Below are 18,130 nucleotides of genomic sequence, written 5' to 3' on the forward strand. Positions count from 1 at the left end.
AAAACAAATACAAAGTGATACAGAATGACCTCAAAATCTCTACAAAATAGAAAAGAATCATCCCAAAGATGAAAACAACCACAAACAGATGGAAATCTTAAATATCTATTTGAATAAAAGGAGAGATCTTGACATGTCAAATAATATCAGTTTTAATTTACTTATATTTCATTTTACGTCAACACTAGAAAGCGTTTTCCAGTTGTTTTTTTTTTTCCAATTTGTTTCCCTTGGTTCAAGCTTCATTGTTCACTTATGTTTTCTGAGATTTTCAGTCCAGGATTGGTTCTCTGCTGTTCCAGTTCTTCAGGATCTGTAAATGTTCTGTCCAGCTCTGAGTTGGATCAAAACAAATCAGTTAATTTGAGGTACCTGTGTGATCGGGACACTGCTTCTGTTCACTCTGTCACTGCATCAGTTTTGGGGCAGTTTTGGTACCAGTGTCATTTGCTGTCTTCAAGTCATCTGTATTAATCTCTGTATTAATAATATTTGGTGTGTGTTCGTGGGTTCTTAGGCCTCCTGGTTTTCTCTAGGTGTTTCTGGTCATCTGCAGGTTCTGCATGGCATCAGTTCTTTCCACTCTGTGTGCTGTCCAACTGGAGGTTGTGAAGCTGTATGCTGATTTGGTCCTCTGAGTTCTGCTGGTTCTGAATCTGCTCCTGGTGAAGAGAAAACAATCTCATTACATTGGTTCCTGCCGACCAGCTATTTTGCATATATTTGAGTGAAAATTCCAGAAATTAAGGCAAATAATTTGAGATATTTCCAAACAGTTTTTACACTTGGCTGAGGTGGGAAAGTTTGTGCTATCGATAAAAAGCAAAATTGAATTTTTCTAACTTAGTGAATTAATAATGAAAAGTGACAGATGAAAACAGACCTGTGTTGAGCCATGAAGAGACATAAAAAAAAATGTCATATTTTAATAATGTCACCATCTCAGGTTTCCTGTCAAGAAAAAACAGTCTGAGGGGCTGAGTACCTGGTTGTGTTGTAGCTGGGAGCTGTACTGGGCCAGTGTGGAGTACAGGAACTGGTACTGCTCTGTGGTTTGGATCATACCACCCCTGCACAAGACAGGAGGAGACTACAGGTTACACATGCTACATTTAGGGAATAAACAAAAGTTACACCAAAGACAGAAGAAGAGGTTAGAAGAGAAACAAACAACTACCAAAAGACAAAAAAAAAAAAAAAAAAAAAAAAAAAGATGCATAACTACAACACACCACAAAGACAGAAAAAGCTAAAAAAAAAAACAAAACAAAAGAGAGACAACAAATATAAAGCAATAAGATAACCAGAAAGACACAGATATCAACAACAAAGAGACAAATATCATCTACAAAGAGACACAAAACAGCAATGACATAGATGCTAAAGAACCAAACGTTGTTTCAAGGGTAAGGATGTCTTTTAAAGAATGCTAAAAACAGAAATTGTGAATAGCCAGTATAAGAGCATAAGAAACACAGAAAAAGATTTTAACTTACCTGTCGAGCCGCAGCTGACACACTGTCTCCAGGACGTCAACCTGACCGGTTTCTCTAAGCTGCTGACAGCCGATACTGCTGGCTATAAAACAACCTGTCCTCCCTATACCTGCACTGGGAGGTGTAGAGGAGAGGAGAGGAGAGGAGAGAAGAGGAGAGGAGAGGAGAGAGGAGAAGAGAGGAGAAGAGAGAGGAGTGGAGGTGAGAGGAGAGCAGACGGGAGATAGATGATGTTGGATAAAAAGTCAAAGGTACAGCCTTGATTAAAAAGACTCAACAATTTAAACATCTACAATTTAAACAATCCTAAAATATAGTCACACTTCATCAAAATCAATACAGTAGACAGCACCAATGAATGTGGTGTACTCAGCATAATGTGTGTGAATCCAGAACCTGGTTTAGCTTATTGGTCTGTGCCGTAGACCTCCATTGTTGTCCAAAAACTATTAAAAACACAGCAGGGAGCCACACCGCTGCACTGACTTACATGGTTCTACTACAAAAACAAAAACATTCCCACTGTGACATTCAGAGGCTCTGTATCCAAGATTCTGTCCACTATGAGAGTAATGGGAGATAGAAAAGAAGCAGATTTGTTAATTTGAAAAACAAATTTGTGATAAATCAGGTCTGCTGTAAATGTTTCAAGGGTAGGCAACAACACAGCTGTGAAGATTTAACATGGACCCTGAATTCTCTCACGTCAGCTGTCATGTTCACACAACTCCCACAATCCTTTTCTGCAGAGAAAGTGAGAACGAAAGATAAAGGGTACATCGCTATTCCCTTAACTCATTGTTCCTCGCGCCTCGTTCGACCAAGGTGTCATTACGGTCCACCACCAGTACGCGTCAGTTCTTTTTCTGCCAGGAGACAATCAGTCGCTGTAACCTTTATCAGATATCATTTACTGATTGGACGCTTAAGATGATAAATCAGAGAGAAGATGTCCACATTTCTCTCCCTTGTGTCCTTTCCTTGCTTCTTCCACAGATGATATTAGCAAAAGATGTGTGGGAAGAGGAAAAGAATAAACAGATGAGGAGTCCCTTCTTTTGATAATTCATCAGAAGCGTCCAATCACACTTAGAAACAATTTGCAGGTCAAGTGAGGAGGGATCAAATTAAGGAAGTGGGATGTAACCGGAGACATCAACACAGTAAAGTGTCTGATAAGAAACCAACCTGCAGTGGACGATGATTGGTCCAGGACCAGAGACAGGGCTTGTGATTGGCTGATTGCTGGATTGTAGAAGGGACTTGCTGTATGTCTCCACCTCCTCCACGAGTCTGAGGAGAGGAGCGGTGCACTGTGGGACGTTGTGGTCAGGCCAAGAGGTGAACCAGTAGTGTCTTACAGGACGGCACTCTGAAGACAACTGAACACACATGTTTGGTGAATCAAACTCGGAACATCCTAATTTTAGGATGATACCATAAAACATTCATGCATGTTGACTTTACCTGGATCTCCATGTCGGTGACAGTGATCCCGTCTTTCTCTTGACTGTCTTTCACTCTGAGGAGAAATCTCCCAAACTGACTCATCTCTTCTTCTTCCTGCTCCTCCCTCCTCTGCCTCGGCTGTGGCCAGTATAGCTCGCACTTCTGGAACAAACACACCATTGGATGTTGGAACACAAATGAGCCAAAATATTCTTTTGACCATCTTTCTGTTCCTTATTGAGACAGACACAGTGGAGGAAGGTAGCAGAGTGCATTTACTCCAATACTTCACTTTAGAAAGAAATGCACTACATTATTCTGACAAAATTAGTTAAAAGATTCCTGAAAGAACACGAGTTCATGGTTAAACCAGGAGCTTGCAGTCTTATTGACTTGTTTTCAAGAAAACAAAAACAGTGAAGACCGATTTCCTGAAGTCAGCTTTCCTCTGTATGACCTTTGTGCAGAGCTATTTGTCTCCTCACCTCACCATTGCTCTCTTTAAGTCTGGTCACCATGACGATGATGCTGCTCCTCTCCTGCCACACCATGTCCCAGAAGTCCCCCAGAGTGTGCCGCATGGGCCCCTGGGTGGCGATGTAGGCCCTCGGAGCTCCTCTGTAACCCTGCAGCACAGACACAAGGTCAGAGAGTTGATTTACCTCACAGCAATCCATCAAATTCCATCTGTAGGCAGCTCATAATGTTTTCCAGGGGACTGAGCAAACAATAAAATATGAAGATGTGGCACCAAAGATATAAACAAGCAACTCTGTATATAATTGTAAAATGTAATGGCGTGAATAGTGAGAGGAACTCTGTGGCATATGAGTGTCTTCCTGTTTGTCTGTATTGTGCAAACGATTGATTTAATACACAGTCATGCCAAAGGCTGCACACTGTTACACTGATCCACATGCACAATGCAGCACTGTGGAAGAGGAGAAGTCGTGAATTCCCAAACAATGCAGGTTTCACACCTCGAAGAAAAAACATCTTTACAAATGGTTTATCACAGATTTTAGAGGTTTAATGTAAAATATTATTTTTTAAGAGCACTAAATTCACAGCTTTGGTGTATTTTACTTTGAAAACCATAATTTTTCTGAATTTCTCTATTGCTCTTAATTTTTCTTTGAAAAGTGGATTTTATGTATTTTAAAAGTTTGTAAATTCATTATGGAAAACAGGCTACACCAAAGTATCAAGTTTCCTAAATTCAATTAGTTCAATGAAATGCAATTTCTAAAACCTTCATCCTCTGACTGGTGAGAAGAAGAGCTGATCAACATGGTGATACACCCTGTGCACCACAACCTTCAGCAGTGAGCTCTTCTAAGGAGTACCTGGTTGCAGACAGGATGGGGGACTGTGGCAGGAGGTTTGTAAAACAAGCCAGAGGCTGTTAACCCATAAACCCGGTTCATGGTTACGTTTACGGTTGGGGTTGTAATTCAGATTAGGGGTTAGGGTTAACATTAATCCGAACTGTAACCTCGTGTCTAGAAACAGTTGACATCTGGCTGAGGACAGAAACGTTTGTGAAATGTTACTGTATTGTTTAAAGGTGCAGTTTGTAAACTGTAAAAAGATTTAGCAGCATTTAGTGGTGAGATTGCAGAATGCAACATTCTGAGCACCCACACTGCTACCCCTTTGAAACAAAACATGATTTCCTGTCTAGAGTCAATGTTTGGTTTGTCCATTCCGAGATGTAATGGTTGAAATTTTCCAGTGATTCCACACTAATGGCAACATATTTATGAATACTATATTCCACATCTGCTGATTTATAAAAAAGAGAAAAAACAATGTCAAGTTCAGGATGGGCTGTGTTCACTGTTTTCATACTTGACTAAAACATCAAACTTTCTTTAACCTTAACTAAAGTCACACATCATGTTTTCTCTAAATCCATCCATCCATTTTCTGTTAATTTATTGGGGGTCGGGTCACGGGGGCAGTGGTCTAAGCGCTCGACACTTCAACAGGTCAACAGCTCCCATCCTCCACTGTAAACAGTGTTTGCAGAGCACTGCTTCCTCCTCCAGAGGCGCCGGACGGTTTGCCAGAATTTCCTCGAGTCCCCCTCCATGGCCTCACCGAACTCCTCCCAGCTCCCAACTCACTACCTCCCAACTCACTACCTGAGTGTCCAAGACATGCGGTTGAAGGTCAGATGATAAGACCATGAAGTCGATCATCAACCTCTGGCCTAAGGTGTCCTGGTGCCACGTGCACTGATGACCCATGCCCCTCCAGGTTTTACTGTCATTGCCCACGTAAGCATTGAAATCCCCCAGCAGAATGATGGAGTCCCTAGCTGGAGAACCTTCCAGCACCCTTTCTAGGGATTTCAAGAAAGCCAGATACTCTACTGCTGCTCGGCCCATATGTCAAATATGTTTTCTCTAAAACATATTTGAAAGTACATAATACATTTATATAAGTTAATTCTTCAAAGTTAGAGTACTAAAATTTGTTGGGGAGAAACACCAACAACTAAAATTCATTGATGCCTTTTGTGCATGTCTCTTAAGAAAAATATCATTTAAAGGTTCATTCTGAAAAATTTCAGCCTGACTTATTGCCCATAAACATGTCCTGTGTGGCTCTTTGAGGTCATGCTTACTCACAGACAACACATACCTTGTTGTGTAGTGCTTATTTCAACAGAAGCTTCTGTGTTCTGGGACATCCAAGCTACACACCCACTCACAGGAGGCTGGACACCAGCTGTTCTAGTCTGCATTATCTGAGCTACATTATCTGATTTAAGTATATGATTGCAGTACATTATCATGTCGTGATGGTGCTGTAGAGGAACCCATCAGACAAATGACGTGCAGAGGAAATAAAAAAAGAACCAAAGACCTTTGCTGATTGAGAGTAGTTGAGCAACAGTGGAAACAGCAAGAATAGAATCGTTCAGTTTCAGGTTTTTACTTCTGCATGAATATTAATGAGTGACGATGGTCCGTGTTTGTATGGTGTGCGCTTCTCCTGTGTGATGCCGATGAGCTGATAGCCTACAGAGTGCACTAGTTTTTTCATTGCGGCATTTGCGTTGGCAGGTGGGATGCAGAGGAAGCAGAAATTCAACCACAACTTCATCACATCTCCCCTACTTCTGAAACCACCTCACAGCCTTGACCTCCTAAGACAGGAAGTGAATGTTCGTCAATAAAAGCCACCCAGCATCCAATCAGCAGCTTTTATCGAACACTGTGTTTGCAGCTTCTAATTGGGTGAAAGTAACTGTTGGACGTCAGGAGCAGCAGCAGGTGTTGGCTTCACAAATGTCAGCAGATTGAAAACACACACGTGCAGAGCTGAGGCTGCAGAGTGTGAGGATGTGTGGGCTGGTGGGGGTAGGATGCGAGGGGGTGGGGGGGTGGGGGGTGACGTGGTGTCACTTCCTCCCTCACTTCCTGTGGTTTTCCTGGTTGTCAGACTCCCACGCTGCCAAACCGACGGCTCATATCTGAGCTTCTGTTTGTTTAGCTGCGTCTGACTCTCTCTCTCTCTCTCTCTCTCTCTCTCTCACACACACACACGAACGAGAAAACGCCCACGCTGAGTGTCAGCGCCGTCACACAGCCCATCAGCATGTTAGCTGTTTAATAAAACACCGTCCCTAAACTCTTGTCACCAGGGGCCAAATAATAAAACAGCAGAATTCAGAGACAATGACAGTTGTGTTTGTGAACACAGAGCTTCTGTTCTGCAGTGCGTTTCTTACTCTAGACACTAACATTTTACAAATGGCCTGCACCAGCACCAGCTGCACCAAACCCACAGCATGGGTACCAGGTAAAAATGAACTCATCACAGGTGGAAAGTGGGTGAAATAAACACAGTAAAACAGAAATGAAAACAAGGGCACATTATTATTACACCAGCTCAGGAGGTTACAATCTGAAGTCAACTGATCCTTGATCTGTTTCCACTGTTTCGCACTGCACACAGCAAGCCAGCACAAGCTGGTTTTTGGAAATAGATGAATTTGTACTCATATTTGCACAAAAAATGTTCTCATAACCTGATGATGATTATTATTTTCTGTAGTTGTAAGTGGGATGTTGAATCTATGGATTATCTTGAATTGTCTAAAAAAACTGTTCTGCAAACTTCCATTGAAAATCTGCTGTTTTAACAGTTTGTGTAGAAACATCTCAGTCTAGTCAACAAAAACAAGCATCAGGATTTAGAACACTTCAGGGGGACTTGACTCGATATGAAATAAAGTGGGACTCTGACCCTGATGTAGTTGGCGTTGATGTACCGGTCTGGCCCTGCTTCTTCATCTGGGCTCCTCAGGATCACCCGGCTCTCAGGGTCTAAACAAAAACAACAAACAAACAGTAAACAGGAGTGAAAACAGTGTCTCCTGAAGTCGTGCTGAGGAGAGGAGGGCAGGCAAGATACTGACTGGGCAGAATGGTTTTGTATCTGTCTTTCATCGCATGTCCTGGAACATCAAGCTCTGCAGTGCTCACAAAGTTCGGAGGAATCTTCTGTTGAAAGAACAGGGACAGGCTGGATGTTAGAACAAACACACCTCAGCTCACACACACAACTCAAATTGAAAGGTTAGCATGAATGTCGAAATTCAGGAAGTGAGAGGGTTTAGGATCAATTTAAAGAGTCCCATTTGCATAGGATGCATTATGTTCTAATGTTTCAGTGTAGTTTCTGTAGATTTCCAGCCCTGATGTTCCCACAGTGTGAACAGACCAAACCAGATGTTCTCAGATCAGATCTGGGGCACTTGCATATGTGGTCCTAGGTCCGATTCCTATCCGATGTGTGAGTGTGTGAGTGCTGTCAGAACGGTCAGATCAGAATCCATGTGGTTGTTTTAACATCTCCCTCTGCACATATCACCTGTCGTCATTATTCAGTGTGGGATAAACCAACATGGAGGCGGGGAGACAGTGGAGAGACCAGGACGCTTCACATTTGTTGGACATTTATGAAGAAGCTTCTGATGGAGCCAAACTTGAAGGAACATATGGGAACAAGCAGCTTTGGGGGAAATTGTGCACAAATGACGTTGTTGTTCTTCATGTAGCATGTGGCTCACATTTCGGTTCAATCTGTGCATGGTGCCAGTTTAGGAGCTCAACAGTGTTCACACCGGAGCCGGATACATATCCCATGTAATCAAAATGTATTGGATTTATTCAAACAGAATCAGCAGGTCAGTGCTGATATCCAGCCCCAGTTCTTTGGCCAGTACACTAAAAACTCACTCAGATATGTGCCTTGATTCAGATTTCCAATATTTTATTGAAAAATGTGATAAATCAACATTTATAGCTACATACCTGGTACTCTACATTCAGTGTGTTTTTGTCCAAGTCAGCTTGCTGCAGCAGTGTGTGAGAGAGGGGTCGCGTGGAGGTGTGAAGCAGCTGAAGCCACACCTCCTTTGGGGTGGTGACAGAGCAGACAGCCTCCACCCCCAGGCTGCTCACGTCCAATAGCAGAGAGAGGTTGGAGCCTCGTCTATAAAAGACCAGAAGAAATGCTAAGAACAGTGTGTTGATGGTGCATTTCCAAACAGAGTTTTTTAAAAGATTGTTTTTCAACTTTATTTGTCTAGCCAGAGGCCAGGAACAATGGCACAGAGAGAGAGGTATGACATGCATCTTGCAGTTATGTGAATAGTCGTTAAGGATCAATCCTGCAAATTAAAGTGTCTTTTGGAAAACAAGAGTAAAAGTGAGTATTTTTGGAAAAAGCTATTTAAAAGACATTTTTGGAAAATCACAGCCATGACATTTGTAGAATTTTGGACGTGAGCACACCTATGGACAGTGAGGACATTTTTGGAAACTGGGGACATTTTTGAAAAAATAGAAATTATTTATGGAAGGTTGAGAAAGTGAGAACATTTTTAGAAACAGTTTTGTAAACCAGGAACAATTTTCTAACATAAAAACTGAAGAAAATAGAACATTTTGACAACAAGAAAGTGAAGACATTTTGGAAAGTTTGAAGAGAAAAGAAAGATTTTTTTAGGAAACATTTACAGAAACTCAGAAAGAGCACTTAGAAACGATAATGTTTTGAGTGTGATAGTACGTGTAGTGAATACCCACCTCTCCTGTAGGCGGACCGAGGCTTTGCGAGGAGGTGTGGTTACTGGTGGGGGGCTGACTGGATCCTCACCAGGTGAGGAGGCTGAGTTCATTTCTGATGTACTCATGATGTGGATGTGTGTGTTTATGTCCCCGTATATGTGTGTTTAAGTTGATCTTAGCTGTTTAGGGCCACATCATACTGTAGAACAGAGAGAGAAAATATTAATGACATTATTAGTGACATTTTTATAATCAGGAAAATAAGAGAACAGCAAAGAACCAGCAGCAACAAAGGCCAAGTGTTGTTTTTTGAGTCAGAAAGACTTCTGGGGGCATTCCAATTCATATTCTGACTGGGAACTTGGAAATTTTGACCTCCTCACCATTAATTAAATGATTATGTCTAATATGACTAATGTCTAATGACTTTATAAGTTGAACCAAACAGAAAGTTCTCACCAATACAACTTCTTTTATTTTGCCTACTGTAGTTTTGGTTTTAGTACATTTCCTTTCAGATTGAGTTTCTCTTTGGTCAAAGGACCTTTGCACCTTTGTCTAAAAAATTAAAAACTGATTATACTCACCACTCAGTCCTTTCTCGGGTCTCTCCAGTCTTGGTTTTTAGATTCAATTCAAGTCAAACAGTGTGTCTGTTTTGCCCGTACTTATTTTGTCATTTACGAGCCCCCGTACAAATGTAGACGTCAAGTTCTACCTGCATGTGTTACTTCTGACACACCTCACTGTCAAACTTTGTTGTTGTTCAATTTTGACACGACGAGCAAAGTACTGATGCAGTGACGAGGTAAAGCTCCTGTCAGAGGCCACGGATCTGTTATTAGTACCATCACAGACAAACAGGACGCATGCTATTCTGAAGATGACGAGATATGAAATGAGTAAACTGTGTGTGTGTGTGTGTGTGTGTGTGTGTGTGTGTGTGTGTGTGTGTGTGTGTGATTCAGTGTCTTTCCACATCAGTTCAGATCTGAAACCTTCAGTGTGTCTCCATCGGAGGAACGTTTCCTCACATCAGGAAATCAGTACGCCCACAATGAGTCAACACACCACACACACACACACACGCACATTCAATCAGTAGACTAAAACTTAAAGATACCACAGTCCAGCACCCCTCCCAGCAGGCACAGGTTATTATTTTCATGCTTTTGTTATGAATTGTATTTCACATATAAAAAGAAACACAATCAGCAAACAAAGCAACAAGAGCTGAGGTTTGCTGTCATTTGCTACTGTGATGAATAACTAGAGATATGAGGGCTCTTTCAGTCTGTTCCTGTTTTCTTGTAAATCATCATCCAACACATCCGCTGCACTCATCCAGTTCAAAGTCCACATTTCGCTCAGTTTACCAAGAACATGTTCAACCAGCATGGAGGCTTAGAACCAGGCTCACAGCTTTGTTCTCTCGGCTAATGTTGAGGGAGAAGCTAATACTTATTGGCATTATGACACCATGTTAAATAAACGGTCATATAATAGTTTAATGCGGCACATTTGCATTTAGCATGTTAGTATGAGGTTCAATCCAACTCTACTCCTGCCCATGTTTCTAATGTTAACATGCTAATGCTAGCTCGTTTATTTTTTATTTATTTTTGTCCTTATTAGTCCCACAATGGGGAAATTCCATTACCACCCAAAGTGCACACACTGCAGTGAGCACACACACAGGGCAGTGGGCGGCCGGTGCTGCGGCGCCCGGGGGGAGGTTGGGGGTGGTGCCTTGCTCAAGGGTCTCACCTCAATCGTGGTATTGAAGGTGGACAGGGCGCTGGCTATTCACTCTGTCCCATCGACGGAGCCTCAAACCGTCGGGGGGATCACACTCCTCAGCCTCCCTGGGAAGGTCTATGCCAGGGTACTGGAGAGGAGAATCCAGCCAATAGTAGAACCTCAGCTCAGCTCTATACCCTCTTAAGGGTGCTTGAGGGTTCATGGGACTTTGCTCAACTAGTTCACATGTGCTTTGTGTTCTTGAAGAAGGCATTCGATTGCGTCTCTTGTGGCATCCTGTAGGAGGTGGGTCCGGGGCACTCTGCTAAGGGCTATCCGGAAGAAAATGGATGGATTGGTGGATGGTTTTATGTCACACTATTGAGTTTGTCATCCCCATAATGAATATGGCCACTCTCACGTTTCCTTTGTTCAAAAGTCCAGAAGCCGGAAATGCCCTGATGATATTCCTGCTCCACAGAGGAGTTACCTTTTAGAGTTGAATAAGCTTTTCTCTTGCACCACCTTCAGGGCAAACCTCACAATTTTACTCCACTACTGGTAAAACTATGCAAATAAATATGTTGTTAGCACGCTCATTTCTTTCTGTCCAACAGGTTTATACTGTGACACTAGTGAACACTACAGCCACTGAGGCAGCCATCGCTTCTAAATACACTAAAATAATAACCTGAACAACAACACAGTTGTTAGTTTTACACACATTTTAACTATTACATTTTCAAATCAGGAGTCAGGAGGCTTCAAGAGATCAGAATAAAAGTAACGATAATCCAGTATCATAACGATAAACGTCTGACTGAGCTTACCAGTTCTTTGACAGCCATGATGTTCTGCTTTTGTGCAGTTCAGGCCAGAAAAGTGTGAATCCTGTGATACTGGAGCTCCTGCTGACTTTATCCAACAAGCTACACCTACAACCACGACAACATAACTGACCTCAATGAACCCAGAACTAACCTGCTAACTAAGCTGTGAAAGTGACGAGAGTTTTCTGTTTCTGCCGTCTCTTTCTTGCCCTCTTCAAGTGAACTTGATTACTTACTGACAACCAAGGGGGCAAGAAGAAACAAGTGACGAGAGAAAAAGGGAGTGAGAGAGAAAGTGATAGTGAAGAATTGAACGACAGAGCAGAAGGTGGAAGAGAGAAGAAGCAGCAGCAGGAATAGACATGTCCTGTTTTTCTGGCCGTTATTACCGGTGTTCAGGTAGAGAGAGGGGGATAGAGAGACCTGAGGGAAGACAGAGAGAAAGAGAGAGAGAGCGAGAGAGAGAGAAAATGAGTCAGAGAGCGAATGAAAAGATAGATGGAGCGATAATAATGAAAGAAGGGAAGAGAGATGCTCCAGGCCTTGATTATTAACACACCGGCAAACAGCTGCTCATGAATCATTCATGCCAAATCATAGACCGTACCCCTAACAGCAGCAGTACGCAAACATGAGCTAATATAACACATTCGTATAACAAAAAATAAACACTGCTATGACTATGCACCCCTGGACAGTTGTGTCTATTTACCACAGAGGAAATACAAAAAAAAAAAAAAAAAAAAAAAAAAAATCAGCCTTTTTTTATGAGCAAACTGTGACTCAACCTCCCACTCCCACGCTGTTTTTCACAACAGAAAATTCTGTCTTTTCAAATGTTGAACCGTAAACTTATTGAACAACAGTCTCATTAAACAAAACTGGTAAGGCGGTTTATTCCTGTCTTTATTCATGGGCACCGTCTTTCAATTTGAGTGTGTCATCTCTTCAAAAATGTTCAAATGTTGTAATGCTCTCACTCAAAAACATGTCAGTCTGCTCTGAGACATTAAGCTGCTTGAATAATTTCCAGTCGTTTCATTGGTCAGCACCGTTACCTGGTTTTCGGTTGGCTGATGGACTTTGACAGGGTTATTGCACAAAAGTCAGAGAACTGAAGTGTGAGGAGGAGGATTTAAACCTGAGCAGAGCAAACGTGAGTGCGAGGACATGCTTTACAGAGAACGCATTACAACATCTGAACGTTTATTCAAGAATAACGTGCTCTCAAATCCAAAGATGTGCTCTGGATTAAAGTTAGGAATGAAAGGAAAATTAAATGCTTATCTTAGCAACATTAGCTAAAAATGAAATCTGTGTTTGTGGATAAATACAAACACGATGAACTGAGTGAGTTTGAATCATGATATCTCCTTTTCTAGTTTTACAAAACCCAAAATATAAAAGCAAGAGTTCAGTGAATGGATTAAATTAATGTACTTTAATAACTTTAACTTTTTTATGAGCGGGAACCATTACCATTCCCAGCTAAGTAGTAATCAATTTGCTAAATGTAATATTTTGTGGGTTGAACATCATATTGGAAAAACACCCGTAGAGGACTGGAAGATCCACTGTGTGGGAGCTGAGTTGAACATCCACATCATCATCAAATTTAGAAGCATCGTAATCTCCTAAATCTCTATTTCCATCTCCTGCAGGCATCAAAGATACATACAAACACTGAATTGTTATAAGTTATGATCAGTAATAATAATAATTGGTCTGGCGTGGTCTTTCCAGACAAAAGTTCAATAACCAGGTTAGAAATTCTGAAAACTCCTCCCGCCTCATGAATCCAGAATCTACGAATACGCGAACATTTCATAACTACTGAGCACAGGACGTCTCCTGCATCACTGAAAGGGAATTTTCAGTGATGCAGTTTACACTGTGTGCAACGCAGGCTCCACATTTCTACATCGCACTTGTGTAACTGGAGCAGTGCATGTTGTCATGTAACAAACCACACTCCCTGAGACTTTAGGACACGAATACTGCACAAACAAACAAATAAACAAACTTTTTTTTAAAACTGCAGAGTCTTTGCGTTAAACATCGTTCTGCAGGGTGAAAGTCAACCATCCAAGAGATGCGTCCATGACCAAAACACATTTCTCAGTGGAGAAATGTGACCTGCGCCCATCACAAGAACTTTAATTTGATTTTTAAAAAAATATATTTCTATTATAAACCAAAAGGTCAGACTGACTGGGTTGTTTAGTACTGAATCAATATTTGAGTTCAACTTTTAAAATCTATATGCAGTAACTTTTTCCATTTTATGTGACTTATACTTGTCCCTCTATGATATTCAGATGGAAATACTTTTACATTTATTTTACAACTGTAGATCCTGATTATGTTGTAAATTAATATAATGTAATATAATGGATCATATAGAACGAAAGAAAAAACTGTGTAAAATACTTAAGTTCAAGTACCACACTGTAGTAAAGCGCAGTACTTGAGTAAATGTATCTCACTGTGTTTTACATAGCTGATGTTTTTGGATGAATATTCCTGCTGCATTAATGTATATGCTGAACTTTACTGCAGTAGTTGTTTAAGATTGGTGCAGTTTGAAGTACTTTATAAACTGTGGGTAACTTCATCTGCAGCAGCGCTTCATATTCTACAAGATGTCAGATGTTTGAAGTTTTCACTGGACAGGAAGGGGATGAAACAACTATCACTGCAAAAGTAACTGCAACTGTCAGACACATGGAGTGCAGTAAAAAGTACAGTATCTGTTTTTGAACACATGGAGTGCAGTAAAAAGTACAGTATCTGTCTCTTGAATGTAGTGGAGTAAAAGTATAAAGTTACAGAAAATGCAAATACTCTAGTAAAGTACAAGTACCTTAAATTTGTACTCAAGTATAGTCCCTGTGTAAATATATTTAGTTATGTTCAACCACTGACTGCAGGTGGTAACTGTGGTAACAACATGTCAAATAGTTCCTTTTAAATTAAATGAATAAACATAAGAGAATGATGTTGATCACAAGAACTTTTAGCAACATTCTCACTCTACATCAACATATTCATCCACCCTTCCATTCAAAGTTTCTTTCAGGTGACCAAGTTTTCATCCTCACCTCTGTGCGTTATCCACCTTCCCGTCTTTTTCCTTCCTCCTCCTTTCTTCTTTCTGCTCCCTGTCTTCTCTTCTTCTTGCTTGTCTCTAATCTGTTGCTGTTGCTTTCAGTTGTTGTCTTTTCTTCTACCTTCTCCACCACTTCCTTTTCTACACCCACCCACTCTCTCATTACACGCGCGCACGCACGCTCATTTTCGCACACACATACACTTTCTATTCCCCTCGTTCAAGGTTATGGGTCCCCTTTAGACTGCACGCCACAGGCTTCAGCACCGTGCATCTCTGTGTTTATTTTGGTGTGTTAAAGCCGTCAGCAGCTGGAGAAACTGATTTTCATGCCTTTTTCCCTCTCCAGCTGTCAGATGAATGGCAGCAGGATACCATCCTACTGGGACCCGGGCAGGAACGTTAACCTCGCTGGCATTATTAGCAGTCACCATAGAGATAAAATTAATAGAACAGACACCGCCGTTCATCACAGCGCGCTCTCTCTGTATCGGATGAGACGATAATCACGCCGTGGGGAACTTCAGGTGATTGTTCAAGGCTGCGAGGAGCCTGTTGTAAACTGCTCAAAAAAAAAAAAATTTAAAAAAAAAAGATTAAACTGTGCTGTTGGTGCTTGGGCCTGTTAGCCCTGCTCTTCTGCTTCTGGTATTGCTTTTATTGCCCAATCCTTTCTACACAGTCATAAAATTAGAATATTACATTGTTCACATGAGGTTAAATTCTGTTTGGATGACAGTAAGAAGGGAAACATGAGCAAAGTGACAACAGGAAGGATTACGGTTGGTTTCTTATTACCAGTCCCCCAGTTTCTATGTGCGTTTTCAATTTGCTCATAAAAAAAAAAAACAAAAAAAAAAACGCTGGTGATTCAAAACAAACTGCTTGAGATATCAAATGTTGAGCAGTGAATTGAGGATTGGTGAAATTATATGCCATATATGAAAAGATTCAAAATGTATCCCTGTCTGCAGAAGCTCGGGCCCGTCCAGACTGAGACCCTGGTGACTGGGTCCAGTCTGAGAACAAGAGAACATGAACACAGCGAGGAAGGTTTCGATGGTTCGACTGCCCACGTTCATCCAGAAACTGACTCATTCCTTCTGACAGTACAGGTTAAAGAAAAAGAAACAACAAAAAAAAAAAAACAAGTTTCTTCCAAGAAGCTCTAATGTCAGACGACAGAAACAGAAGGGAAGATGTTTCTTATCAAAGGCAGCAACAGGTCAGTCAGCTGAATCAGTGTCTGAGCATGAGAGAGTTTTAAATTTTCAGAGAGGGATGATCAGGCCCTAATGTGCCCTCTGGTGGATATATTGTTTAATCCTGTAGATAAACACAAAGTGGACCCATGCAAGCACGAACAGTCCTGAAAGTCTACGCATTCCAGAAAATAAACTATATTTGCAGCTTAAAGTTCAACTAGTAAATAAATATTAAATAAATAAATACATATACAAGTCCACCTGTATGAACAGTGATCTGCTGGCTGAGGCCTGTCCACACTGTGAGTAACATCTACCTGCCCAGGCACCTGCTGGGAATACAGACAGTTCTGTGACTTACACACCAAAGCAACTCATCTATGTTTTTATCCCTTTATAGCAGGTCCATTTTTTGCTTAGTGTGACTACAACTCCAAATCACACTTTTGTCTTAAAAGCTGTCCTGTCAGTCACCATCACTACAGCGTCGATTCATGGGGAAGCAGGGACCCCCCCTCCACCTCCCCACTGCAATTAGTGCTCCATTTGCACACGAAACGATGTCAGCCTCATCTCCCTGTCTTCCTCTTTTGCACCTCAGAGTCGTTTCATCGCCCCACGCTCCCCTGTCGGCTCTTCTCTCCGCCATCGTTCACCTGCACGATACCCGCTGCTGAGTGCCATCACTGCGGTTTAACTCGAAACTGTCTCTGCAAACCAAATTTCCCTCATGAACAATAAACGCAGGAATGACAGAACGAATTAGCCTGGGGAGCCTGAGCCGACCCCGAGTCCCGTTGGCTGCTGCGGCTCCCCTGTGAAGTTCTTTCATTAGTTTCTATGGCAATTCAGCTGCAGGATGGGAAACAATTCACTGAAGACTCACTTGCTGAAATACTTGAACTCATCTAGTAATGACACGCAGAGCGATTACGCCCGTCGTCTGGGTGACGTGCGGTGAGGATGAGGAGACAAACGAGAGGAAGAGCAGCTGAGGGCTGCGGGCAGGAAGTTAAAGAGGAAAGTGATGAAAGAGAGAAATTAAAGATAAGAGCGGTGATAAAAACGTAAATATGATAGAGGCTTGCGGAAGGAAAGTAAACGAGAAGAAAAGACAGACATGTATATCGCATACATCTTTATCTTTATCTTTATCATCTCCTGTATATTTTATATATATATTTTTTATTTCATGTTACAACTTTGTGATCAATTTTGAGGTTTTTGTACTTTACGTTCACACTGTGTTCGTCGCATCCATAACTGTGGTTTTTATACAGAAGGCAACAAACTTGAATTTAAACTTGAAACAATAAAGTCGAGGTCTGTACTTACAGACTGGTTCTGGAGCTTCTGACAGTCTCACAGGGTCGAGCAGCTTCAGCCTGAGTGATGAGTGAAGCAATAACACAAATGTTATTAGTTACACAACATAGTTAACAAACCACAGATTGAGTTTTTTTTTTGTGTTGTTTTTTTGTTTTACTCTGGTTTTCAGCAGGTGTTATTGATAGTTACCATGGAAACACAGATAACTTGGGAGGTAAGGCTGGTGGTTTTTAGAGCTGACATTAATCTTCAGATCATGTTATTTTACACTGAAATGCAAGGAAACAATCTGGTTTTGTTCATTTCCTCCAGCACAAACTGATCGACTGGTTGATTTTTTTTTATCAGTGTAAAAATAAACTTATTCTAAAAAGTTTGCTGCAAATTACAACAATGTCAGATTTTTTTTTTTTTTTTTGCTGAATGCAGTAATGCAGATTCTTGTACTCCAGCTTATCCCAAACGTGCTGGATCAGGATGAGGTCAGGGCCCTGTGACTTTGTGGATAGAACCAATGTTATCTTTTCCTTCACTGGAACCATGTGGCAGCTACTGTTCCACAGGTGGAAACTGACATCAGTGTTGTGAAGGTCCGTGGCATCTGGGGCCCTGAATGTTTTCTCAAAACCCCAAATCTTTTTGAAGTTTTCAAATAAACTCTGTGTGACTGCCCCCCTCTCTGACTGCACCAGCGAACGAACAGAGCAGAAGTTCCATCACTGGGGAAATATCACCATCCATAGTTCACCTTGACCTGGAGGACTGTTGACTGGTGTGTGCTGCAGGCTAGCAAGCTAGCATGAACTGCTGTTAGCTCTGATTTGAGCAGAGATATCTACAGCCAGGTGTGGATCTACAGGGGGAAGGGGTGGGGGCACCTGCC

The 18,130-nt window shown here is 41.5% G+C and overlaps 1 protein-coding gene across 4 annotated transcripts; it reads right to left on the minus strand.

The window, feature by feature from the left end:
* Positions 1-136: 136 nt before the first annotated feature.
* On the minus strand, positions 137-14,857 carry LOC113146031 (protein tyrosine phosphatase non-receptor type 7). 4 transcript variants are annotated; one of them, XM_026333231.1, is made up of 11 exons: positions 14,706-14,857; positions 9,053-9,233; positions 8,276-8,456; positions 7,378-7,462; positions 7,206-7,285; positions 3,431-3,571; positions 2,964-3,107; positions 2,685-2,878; positions 1,497-1,610; positions 986-1,070; positions 137-662 (listed from the first exon to the last, which is right to left on the minus strand). In XM_026333231.1, exons 2-11 carry the CDS (start codon positions 9,157-9,159, stop codon positions 570-572), a joined length of 1,224 nt encoding a protein of 407 aa, XP_026189016.1. In that variant the 5' UTR covers positions 9,160-9,233; positions 14,706-14,857; the 3' UTR covers positions 137-569. The 4 variants fall into 4 exon arrangements, with proteins under 4 accessions (XP_026189016.1, XP_026189018.1, XP_026189015.1 ...); XM_026333233.2 differs by lacking the exon at positions 14,706-14,857 and adding an exon at positions 11,605-12,290; XM_026333230.2 differs by lacking the exon at positions 14,706-14,857 and adding an exon at positions 9,622-10,116.
* Between the last annotated feature and the right edge of the window lie 3,273 nt (positions 14,858-18,130).

The sequence above is a fragment of the Mastacembelus armatus genome, chromosome 7, assembly GCF_900324485.2.
Source record: "Mastacembelus armatus chromosome 7, fMasArm1.2, whole genome shotgun sequence".
Lineage (NCBI taxonomy): Eukaryota > Metazoa > Chordata > Actinopteri > Synbranchiformes > Mastacembelidae > Mastacembelus > Mastacembelus armatus.